The following is an 11,468-nucleotide window of genomic DNA, read 5'->3' as shown; positions in this document are numbered from 1 at the left end:
GAACCTTCCCACATTCCACCGACTGACAGACCTTTCCAGGTAATACAAATTGATTTCATGCAATTACCACCCTGCAGGACTCTCAAGTATGTATTAGTGTGCACTGACGTGTTTTCCAATTGGGTTGAGGCCTACCCAGCAGCCACTAATACTGCTGCGTTTACTGCCAAGAAAATTGTACAGGAGTTTGTATGCAGATATGGTATCCCTAAACTTATCGAGAGTGACAGGGGTACTCATTTCACAGGTGATGTTTTTCAAAGTATGTGTAAACTGATGGGTATTAATAGTCGACTTCACACCCCTTACCGACCTCAGGCCAGCACCAAGGTAGAGAGGATGAATGGGACTATTAAAAATAAGTTAAGTAAAATCATGGCAGAGACGGGACTTGGATGGCCAGAAGCATTACCATTGGTCCTACATAGTATAAGGACCACTCCTAGACCCCTTCTAAATCTGTCCCCCTTTGAAACACTGGGCCTGATTTAGACCCGCTCGCGAGCGCTGAGCGCTCGCAAGTGGGTCGATGGTGCCCAAGTGCGCATGCGCACGACGGAGGCGGCTCCATCATGCGCATGCGCGAGACCCGAATAACGACGGCCGAGCTGTCATTATGGGTCTCGCACCACAGGGGGCGTGCTGTCGATGGTGATTGACAGCACGCCCCCTTTGGTGGGCATGCCGGGGGCGTGGCTGCCCAGATGGAGGCGTTCCCATGGGAACGCCTTACCATCTGGGGCCAGCCCCACTGACATCACTAGTGATGTCAGTGGGAGTGCTTTTGGCTCTGATAGAGCCAAAAGCACTCCTGGGCTTGCGGCAGCGAGATCCTACCGCAGGGTCTCGTTGCAAGCCCGATGGTCACGATGGTCTTGACCATCGCGACCATCATTTTGGCCGCTTGCTATAGCTGTGGGTGGTCACCCACAGCTATGCGAGCAGCCAGGAGGCCGCTCCAAAGTGAAGGAGGGACGGCCCTGATTCAGAGCGAGCGCTCTGTCAGAGCGTCCGGCTCTGAATCAGGGCCACTGTTTGGTAGACAACCTCATTTGATTATAAGTCCACAGGAAGACTTGAAGGGTAACAACAAGGTAACTGTAAGGTATCTTATATCAATGAGTAAACAGTTAAAACAGCAACAGCAGAAACTGAAATTGTTGTCCCATGATATGCCTGAAACTAACTGTCATGATGTTGAACCTGGAGAATATGTTATGATCAGAAATTTCTTGCATTCAGGTTGTTTGACTGATCGGTGGGAAGGCCCGTACCAGGTGTTGATAACGAGTACCACATCCTTGAAGTTGGCTGAGAGAGATACCTGGGTCCATTCCACTCACTGCAAAAAGGTCAACCAACTGGTGGAGAAACAAGGCAGAGACAAGGCTGATAACGTGGACCTGTCGATCGTGAGCTTGTTCCGGGAGGATTAAAAGGTTGTAGTGAGATACCTGAACTAAAAGAAATTTGCAGGTCTTTGTTGTGGCAATGGACTGGCCTGCTGTGTTCATTTTCATATTCTCTTACAGAGTTTTCACCATCCTGGTTGGTTCAGGAATGACCGGTTTCTGTGACAGGGGACCAATAGAGGAGATGGTAGCTGATGGCAGTGCTGATGGAGTGGAGTCAGAAGGAGGAGTGCTATGCCAATCAGGGGAGTGTCTGACCAATCTTAGTACTGTAATTGTTAAGAGAGCTGCTATTCTGGATATTCTGGGATGGTGTGGAGGTTTATCGTCTGAAGATTCCTGTATTTGTGAGCTTTGTGGGTCCCTAGTTGATGAGAACTGTATCCAACGGTGCCAGTCTAAATATAATCCGTACTGGGGTGGGTATCCTTTAGAGGAGTATCATAGCATGGTAGGCAAAGTATTAAACCAGACTGATTGTTGGGTGTGCTCACACGTGCCACAGCGTCAGCACAATGTAGGGTTGGTGCCATTTCCGCTGAATACTACGGAAATTTTAGAATTGCAAAAAGGGAAAACATTGGATGGAAAATTCCTCTCATCCAAACCACCTAATTTCAAACTCTATCAATTCCAAGTAGATAGATCACTTTTGTGCTTAAACATAACCAACCCCAATAAACCAGGGAGTTGGGAAGTGACGGGTAATAATCAGACGATGACTTTCTCACTGAGAGCTGATATTGAGTCTATGAATAATGACCTGTTACGCTCAATTAGATCTAATGGGAGACATTTTAGGTATCGGTATACATTAAGTTCCACCAAAGAAATTATTGGTAAGGTACCAGATGGATATTATGCTAAGATAATACAACCAGAAACTTGCATGTACCAGATGCAAGAACCTGAGATAGGATTATTTGCAAGGGAAATGTGTTTAATAATGATGCATACTATTCCTTATGTTCTCCCCGATAATGTATATTTTATATGTGGAAGAAAAGCGTATAAGTGGCTCTCCCCGAGTTCCGAAGATTTGTGTTATCTGGGAAGGGTAGTCCCAGAGGTTATGACTCTCACACATGTTGAAATGCTTGGTATTCATAAAAACACACCATCACCATATCTTCATACGCAGTATGAACAAAGAGGCAAAAGAAATATGATACCTTTTGACGTGCATAAAGCCACTCAGTTAATTAGTGAGACAACTGGCTTTCAAGTTTTAGTAGGACTGGATCCCACCAGGATTGCTCGGGGTACATTAAATTTTAGATTTATTCAGGACCTTGCTAAATTGATAGATAATATCACCGAGATGTATGATGACACCTTCAGGTATACAGGTAGGGAATTGCAAGCATACAAGAAAAAACTGGTGCAACACAGGCTAGTGTTAAATTATTTAACAGCTGTCACTGGGGGGTACTGCATAACTTTGGCCACCCAATTTGGAGTGAAGTGTTGCACCTATGTCACCAATGATACCAGCGACCCCAAGGAGGTGATAGACCGGAAGATGGATGAAATTCTGCAGCTAAAATGGGAATTTTGGAAGAACCATAATGCTTCAGTGGCTGAAGTAGAGAAGGTAGAGGAGTGGGTGTCATGGTTGAACCCAGCAAAGTGGTTCTCAGGTCTAGGGGAGTGGGTCCAGGAAATGATCGCAAGCATAGGTAAACTCCTGATCCTCATACTGGTTGTCATCATAGTAATTGGCATATGTGTCCGGTGTGTTCCTACTGTGGTGAAGTGTGGAAAATGTAAAGATAAGGTAAAACGAAAGAACGAAATTATGATGGTGGTCAGTAATGACAATATGAATACTGAGGTAAATATAGAACTGCATTACAACCCTGAACTAGGTAATACCATCATATAATGTATTATATTTAGAAGTGCACAAAATGTATTATTAAAAGGTTGGATAGAGAGTTCAGAGGGTGCGCTCGCCCTATGGGTGTGATGCTAATGTGGCAGCCTGTCGTGATCTGTGTATGCTCAATGTCAAGTAGCGAGTGATGGGGTGTGGGGTGGAGGAAATGAAGACAAACAGCAGACTTGGTGGCCAAACGATTTATTGGAATAGTCACAATGCTAATCCTGTTCGGTCCCAGGCAACACAGGGGGGGGGGGTATGGCGATCAGGTGGGGGTGCGTGTGTGGAGACTGGGGAGGTGGGTGGACCCTTTTAGGGGGCTCCTTTCTGTGCAGTTCAGTTGACCGGCACGTTACCCCTGCTGGACCTTTGGTCAACCGTCTAGGACGTCTCGGGGGGTGGTGGTGATGGGTCGGCAGCAGGTGTGGTGGTTCTGGATATGCGCAGGGGTATGAGTCTCGAAGTCACTTACCTACCAACACAACTACAACACCACCCACCACCAACATGCAAACACAGACCCATCAACACCAGACTAGTCACCCCCATCCCCCTCCCATATCACCAGCCCATACTGCACTTTTATCCACATACACAGTTAGGACACCGACCACACACTTACCGTCACTTCAATTTTAGAACATAGCAATGCCCCCCTTTAACCTATCCCAGTCCAATCCTGACAGCTACTACAGTGACCACACCACTGCCAGGACAGTGCTCTAACCACCCCTTCACCCCCTCCCCCTGTACCACACCCCCTACTTGAACACAATACTGCATCATAACATATATCACACACAGGTAACAGGACACCCAACACACCAACCCTACTCCTCCTCGCTACACGCAACCACACCTTTCCCTGTGTCAATCAAGTCAATGTCACTACTAGGCCACAATACATAGGCACTTACACATACCCACCACCTCCCACACTGTGTAGGTAAGCAATACTAGCCACTACGCCAACCCTCCTGTTACACGCGATCACCAACAACACATCCCCCACCTACATACAAGCACACACACAACAGGAGTGTGCGCAACAACATTGCCAGCTTTACACAGGGTGTCCGCAAAGTCTTACCCCGTCATCTCTGCCCAATTACCTATTCCCCATCCCCGGAGGGACGCCCAGTCACCCTCCCGGACCTTATCAGTCACCATAGCAACCACATTTGCCAGCAATCATATCTACCCCTATACACACACCCTCTGTAGTACAGCACATGTTTGGCTGCCTGCACCACGTGACTGCCACCGCTAACACTAGGCCGGACATGGGTATCCTCTAATACGGAGTTAACCCATCTTAACCCACACCACCCTACCATGCAGACTAGGAATACCAACTTCACTGCCTACCAAACCTCCAGGCGCGATCACCACATTGACACCTCACACTGACATACACGCACACTCACAACACGAGTGTGCAATATTACATCCCCAGCTTTACAAGAGGTGTCACATCAACCCCGCAACCCCTGCCCGATCACCCATTCCTCATCCCCGCAGGAACACTTAGCCACTTTCCCAGGCATCCCCAGTCAACCTAGCAACCACCAGAGCCACCTGTCACATCCACCCCAGCAAACACACCCATCCCTACACAGCACGTGATTGGCTGCCCGCACCACATAACCGCTGCTGACACATCACTACCGGTCACAATCTCCATAGCAGCCGCACACGCAACTCAGCACACCAGCCCCAGCATGCACACCCACGCCAGTGCAGCACTTGATTGGCTGCCCTACCCACGTGACGCCGCTATCACCAATCAACAGGCCCGCAATCCAGAACACAGGACCCCGCCCTCTACCTTTCCCCACAGGCTCACCTTGACACAACCACCTGACAACCTATCAGACACACGGGCCACACCCCTTCTAAGCCATGATTGGCCATCCCCACCACCTGACCACCAGGGAACCCGGAAGTCCCACTTTTAAACCCCACACGTGCATAGCCATACTTCTTACCTCCTTGAAGAAGGCAGAGTCCCTGCCAAAACACGTCGGAGACCCCCTACATCCCTACATCACAGCAAGCCTTTACCAGAGCTCTTCATCCCCATGGAGAATTCTGTTGAACCTTGCTGCCTCCAGCCCCTTCTCAGCCAACCATCCACAGGGCTGCGCTAGGCACCACACCTAGCAAGGCCCTGCACAGCCCCCCAGAGCACTCCTCCACCTGCCGAACCTAGGTGACCACCTACCACCCCCTGAGAGCGACCACCACCAGCTCTACTCTCAGCTGTTCGCCCAGCAGCAATCCCCAGCGATCCCCACCAACAGGCACCCACCAGGCAGCAGCAAACGTCATCTATGCAGTGCACCAAGCTCCACAATGCACCAGCAAGCAGCCTCCCATACAGACCCAGTCCTCCTAATGCTGACATCGCAGCAGTCAACCAAAGCACTGCTGAACCTGCAACAGGAAAACTCAAGCACCAGCTACCAGCACCCAACGCAATACATTACAACCAAAACCCTACCGGTAGGTAAGTGACTTCGAGACTCATACCCCTGCATGGGACGCTGCCAGGGTGCACATCCAGAACCGCCACACCTGCTGCCGATCCATCACCACCCCCCCCCGAGACATCCTAGACTGTTGACCAAAGGTCCAGCAGGGGTAACGTGCCGGTCAACTGAACTGCACAGAAAGGAGCCCCCTAAAAGACTTTCAAGACTGCCATTATAGGATTGATGCATCCCCACATCCCTCCCATGATCTTCCAAGATCCACGGTGTGCGTATAATGGTAGTCTTATGTCTCCTCCAAGAGACACATTATTGATGGACTAAGAACCACCTTGTGCCATCCCATAATAACATTAAATAATATACATAAATGTAAGCCTAAATTTATATTTTTAAAACCAGAGTGTGATAGCATGTTGTTCACTATCAAAGGGAATAATTGGCTGAGACAAGATCAGCTTAAAATTAGATTGAAACGATGCCATCTTGCGAATGGCTGCAAGACACCATCTTGAGAATGAGATCTGCGAGACGCCATTTTGTGAATGGCCGCTCAGCGCCATTTTAGCTAAACTCACACTTAAGTACATATGGCAATGCTATTATTAGCTTCATGTGATCGCATATTTTACCATACCCCATACACATTAATACACACAGTTGCGCTGTTAACGCATAATACCCCGCATGCGAACGCTGTTTATTAGCTTTGTGCATACGCATCTGCCCCATGGCAGCATCTTTTCCCAAACCTCTAATACTTACACAATGCACACTCACATAAAAGGTTCCATAGCTTCACCATATAAGATTAAAGTTTTATTCATTTAGCACTATTGCTGTGAAATAGAGACTACTTGGTAGCTAAGGTTTAATACATGATAAGTTAACCGTGTTTGGTGTTGTACTGATCTGCACTTTCTCAACAGCTTCCCGGTATCATCAGTGTGAAGATCGCAACATGCATTCTCAACTTATGGACCGTAGAAAGTTAAAGCACCAAAATGTACTTTGTAAACTGAACAGCTTAGGTTTGCGTGAGGCGGGAAAACGGAGACAAAGGCTGTCGGAGGCTGGTCTGTGTCCTTTTGAATCGACCTGTTAAATGTCCTGTAACAGAAGCACCATAATGGAGAACCAATGGGTTCGCAACAAACCTCTCTATTGTATAGTCTATTTCTGTAAGGGTATATATATGTGTGTTCTGACCCCAGTCTTCAGTCTTCATGCTGATACTGTTGATGGAGGTTTCTTGTTGATGCCGGAATCTGGTTCCAGAGCGCTTGCGTATGTATAACTGTACCTTGGGTCTGTATAATTTCTTTGCGCTAAATTGTATTTAGATCACAGCGTGTAACTATCTGTACTTTGCTTGGATAATATACCTTGTGTGTTGGAAACACATTTTCTCAAAGTCCGAGGGTATTTATTTACTGTATGACTGCGTATGCAAATAGCATCAATATTAGAAGGTATAGGCAGGTTTTAGAAGGTATAGGCAGGAGCGTATAGAGGTTTAAATTCAGTATCCTTAAAGTCATGCTATCTGGTCCCTGTTCCTGTATCTGCTGTTTGGTATTCCTGGTTCCTGTCCGGGCTCTGCCTTGCATTACCTTTACCTGTTGCAAGTATACTTGGAACATTCATTGTGCTACAAATCCACTCAGCTGCAAGATATATGTTCATATATTGCAGGATGGAATAGCATCAATACACAACATGAATGGCTTACAATTATACTCTGCAAAACACGCTGGTTAATATATTGCTATTTCATTCTGCATTATATGTTAATGCTCCAATTCCATATTGCCAGCTGCATGTGTTTCTGAGTTTATTGCTATACCATCTTGGAATATATCTGTTGTTTGTGATTGCAACTATTTTATGTAGTTGTGTTTTATATGCAATCGTATTCTGTTATTGTCTGCAGTGCACGCTGCTTTGCGGTAATTACCCTGCATTATTATTACTTAGTATTGCTAATATTCACGCTACCTGTTTATAAGTGTGCATTCTATCTTGCTTGTGTCCAAGGTTGCATCCTGCTCTGTGGTTAATATTACCTTTGTACTACTAGTCCAGTTTTACCTTGCGAACTCCCATTGTTTGTATAAGTCCCAACTGTCCGCAGGTTAAGACGTTGGCACCCTAAGTACCGGTGAGTGTGTCGTACTCTATGGGCAGAAACCCTTCTTACACTGCTGCTGCAATGGCGTATGCTTGACATACAAAAGGGAAAATATTACAGCCATTTTAAACAATACTCCAATCAGTTTTAGGAAATTATGTTCGTCCTGGAAAAATTTCTTTGAGATAAAACCCCTTCTGAATACTAACTCATACCAAACAATAGCCCTGATTCAGATGTGGATGTGGCCCTGATTCAATGTTCACACAGTTCAGCTAAAAAGTGGTGTAGGAATTATCGCAAATTTCTTTTCACCACCTCTGAGCAGGTGATAATTTGTGCAAAACCCCTATTTTTGGCTAAAAATCTCAGGACTTTGTTCAGGAACACTGGGACACCCTCATTAATGACTAACTAGGCAAAAAATATTTTTTAATTCGCTTAAATTGGCCAATAATGACATGTAATTTTTGGGGTGAAAAATTAAAAAGTGTTGGAAAATGGGTTAAAAGTAGTGGGGCAGGTATATGGGGGTGCTGTATGGATGGGACAGGTTTGTTAAAGAGAATCGGTGTGTAAAGCCGGCTGTTGGGATGCCTCCTGTCAAAATACAGCGGCATCCCGATGGTTGGTATCCCGACGGGTCGGGTAAATATACTTACCCTCCCCCCTTCTTCACCTAACCCTCCCTTATTGTAGCCTAACCTTCCCCACCCTGCACCCTAACCCTCCCTGTTAGTGCCTAAACCTATCACCCTTCAGTGGTCCTTAACCCTCCCTCCTAGGGGTGCCTAACCCCCCCAAAACCTAACGCTAACACCGCTATGCTATCTAGATCTAACCCCACCCCCAGTGGCTATCACTAAGGCCGCATTGGACTTACCTCATTTGGCATCCTTCTGTGTTCCGGCGTCGGGATTAAGATAGGCATCAGTATTTCGACGCCTATCTTAAATCCTGTGTTGGACTTTCAGTGATGGGATTGAGACTGTCGGTATCATGGCCTTCAGTCTCATAACTACATCCCTTTTTAAACATTGCAGGTGCAAGTGACTGGTTTATTTTTTTAAAAAACATTTTAAATGCACTATAATGACACAAAAATATACTTACACCCATTTTAATGTACCCCTTATTTAATTACAGCATTTATTTTGGACATAAATTTTTGTTTCCTATCATTTTTTCACTGTTATAGAAAAATGTATATAACAGCCATTGGCCACAATTTAATAACCCCAAACCCTTGGATTATGGCCACAAACAGACTTCTATACCATTACCGTACCTTACTTTAACTTTTTTGGGGGTACAGGCTGTTTTCCCCATTTTCAACAGTACTTATCGCCTGTCATCCATGCAAGAATTATTGTTCAAATTGGTTATCTTTGGTTTTTTCAATTGGATAGCATGATAAACGGGAGCGCACATACATGCGATAAGCAGCAAATTCGGGTGAAAGGGGGGTATGAATTAGCCGCGATAAAACATTTTGCACTGAAGTGTAGTCTGCATTCATATTGTTTGGTGTTCCTCATACTTAAAACTGTTAACTGACTGTGACTCCCTTATCTTCCTACCCACCTTCCTATTTATTTTCAAGTTCTTCCCTTCTTCTACTATTCATATTGTGTTATCGTCATTGTTTACCCACAATATATATATATATATATATATATATATATATATATATATATATATATATATGTCATTTTCAAAGTTTAACAATTGTCATGGTTATATTATTCCAGACTGCTTTAACAAGTAGCTGGCTTTGTACAATGTTCCTTACCTGTAGAGCTGATGATTGTGTTCACTCTAACATTGGCACACCAATAATTTCTACATATGATATTCATTTAGTTGCATTTATTATAAATGAATGTTATACCTTGCAATGAGTATAGACATGTTCCTAGACAGTATAACCTTTGGTATATCATTCACAGGCTAACTTCCCATCAAAGCTGGATAGTGCAATTGCAAAAGCTTGAACTGCGCACATAGGGTACTTATAGTCCATGGTGAATGCATCATCAGCTATGCGTCCAAACTGCATGATGATATAATCAACTGAAAAACAAGAATAATTTGTTAGATGTTTTTTAATTTTTTTATTAATTCCTTCTAATTTTACAATTGCTGACCATTTTCGAAGTAGGAAAGCTACACATTGGCATCAATCTAATTTGGGGTGAATTGCCATTGCAAAGGCACAGTATCGCTGGCAAAGGTACAGCAATTTGCCCGATCTCACCCCATTTTTGCTCACAGACCCATAGGGCTGCAAACAGAAATATGCGAATCTGGCGGTGCTGTAAGTTTGGCATACATCCAAATTAGTTTGATCCCATTAAGTTAGTAGCTTTTTATTTTAAGACTGTTGTATATATATTAACATCCATATTCTATTGGGACCATGGAAACATTTATTATTACATCCATTAATGCCCTTTCAAGTACTATTTATATGTTGCTGAATATTAATAATGACAATCTTCCACATGTCTAGTAATTTCCTTACTCCCATACAAAAATTTATTATGTATGTCCACCAACTACTGTGTGAAAATATTCTGAACACTCCTAGTTGCATAGTTAATTTGGTTAATAAAACAGACATTATTCATAAATTCTAATAATCTTTTGATAAAGAGGAAGGAAAAACAAACCCAATTGTGACAGTTACAAGTTTAACTTGATGGAAAGGAAAATAATCCTTCCTTTCTCCAAAATGGCTATTGGAAAAATTACCTTGATCAATGACCCTTCATAATGAGCTCTACTAAATATACAATAGCTACAGATACCAGTTCTTAAATTATGTTTATGAATTTGCCATCGCTACCTCATGTAAAAAATTGCACATGGTGAAATCAGATTCTATTCATAACTGATTACTCATTGTCTCCTGTATGGTCCTTGGTTCAAAATGTTTGCTAGACACATATTTGTATTGATCTGAAACATATTTTTATATATTAAGTAGGTCACCTCTAAGGCTTCTGTTTTCCTCAGTAAAAAAAAAAAATTAGATTTTATAATTTGTCTTTCAATCTTTAAATTAATGAGATTTGTCTGTCTGCCTTTGAACCCTCTCAAGGCCTCATATATATTCATATTAAAGTTCCCCTAAACTGTAGCTTATATTCAAGTGATATATACAATGGTAATACTGTAGTATGTTTCCTTCCTTATATTTATTTACTTTTCTTTGTTTGTCCTGTGATGTGTAGCATACATAAAGTTGTGATTTGCCTATATATTTTTAAACATTGGTACAAATGTACTTTGCCTAGAGGTTAAAATATTTGTTTTTATATTTATTAAAACTTTTAAACACTATGAATTGCGAGTAACGAGCTTGTTTTTGAAACTCGCAGACCTTCGCACCAATGCGCGCTCCAGAGAATTCTCCAATTCAATTAAAAATGCCTATTCACGGTACTCTCACCGGAGGTTTGCGAATTGACTGCCAAATGCGATGAGATCAGTGCATGAAAAACTTGGGAGACCATCCTGGACCCCCCAAACTTGTTAATTTTGTGAGC

The 11,468-nt window shown here is 43.7% G+C and overlaps 1 protein-coding gene across 1 annotated transcript in view; it reads right to left on the bottom strand.

Annotated features, from left to right (window-relative positions):
* Positions 1–9,745: 9,745 nt before the first annotated feature.
* The window catches only part of TULP1 (TUB like protein 1), a 169,548-nt gene continuing 167,825 nt past the window's right edge, over positions 9,746–11,468 (bottom strand). The window contains exon 13 of the mRNA XM_088463721.1: positions 9,746–9,990. Within this exon, the coding sequence (XP_088319847.1) occupies positions 9,857–9,990 (134 nt within the window). The 3' untranslated portion in view covers positions 9,746–9,856. The remainder of the gene's footprint in view (positions 9,991–11,468) is intronic.

Source organism: Taudactylus pleione, unplaced genomic scaffold (genome assembly GCF_031769625.1).
Source record: "Taudactylus pleione unplaced genomic scaffold, aTauple2 ptg001437l, whole genome shotgun sequence".
Lineage (NCBI taxonomy): Eukaryota > Metazoa > Chordata > Amphibia > Anura > Myobatrachidae > Taudactylus > Taudactylus pleione.
This window is presented reverse-complemented; position numbering and strand designations above follow the sequence as displayed.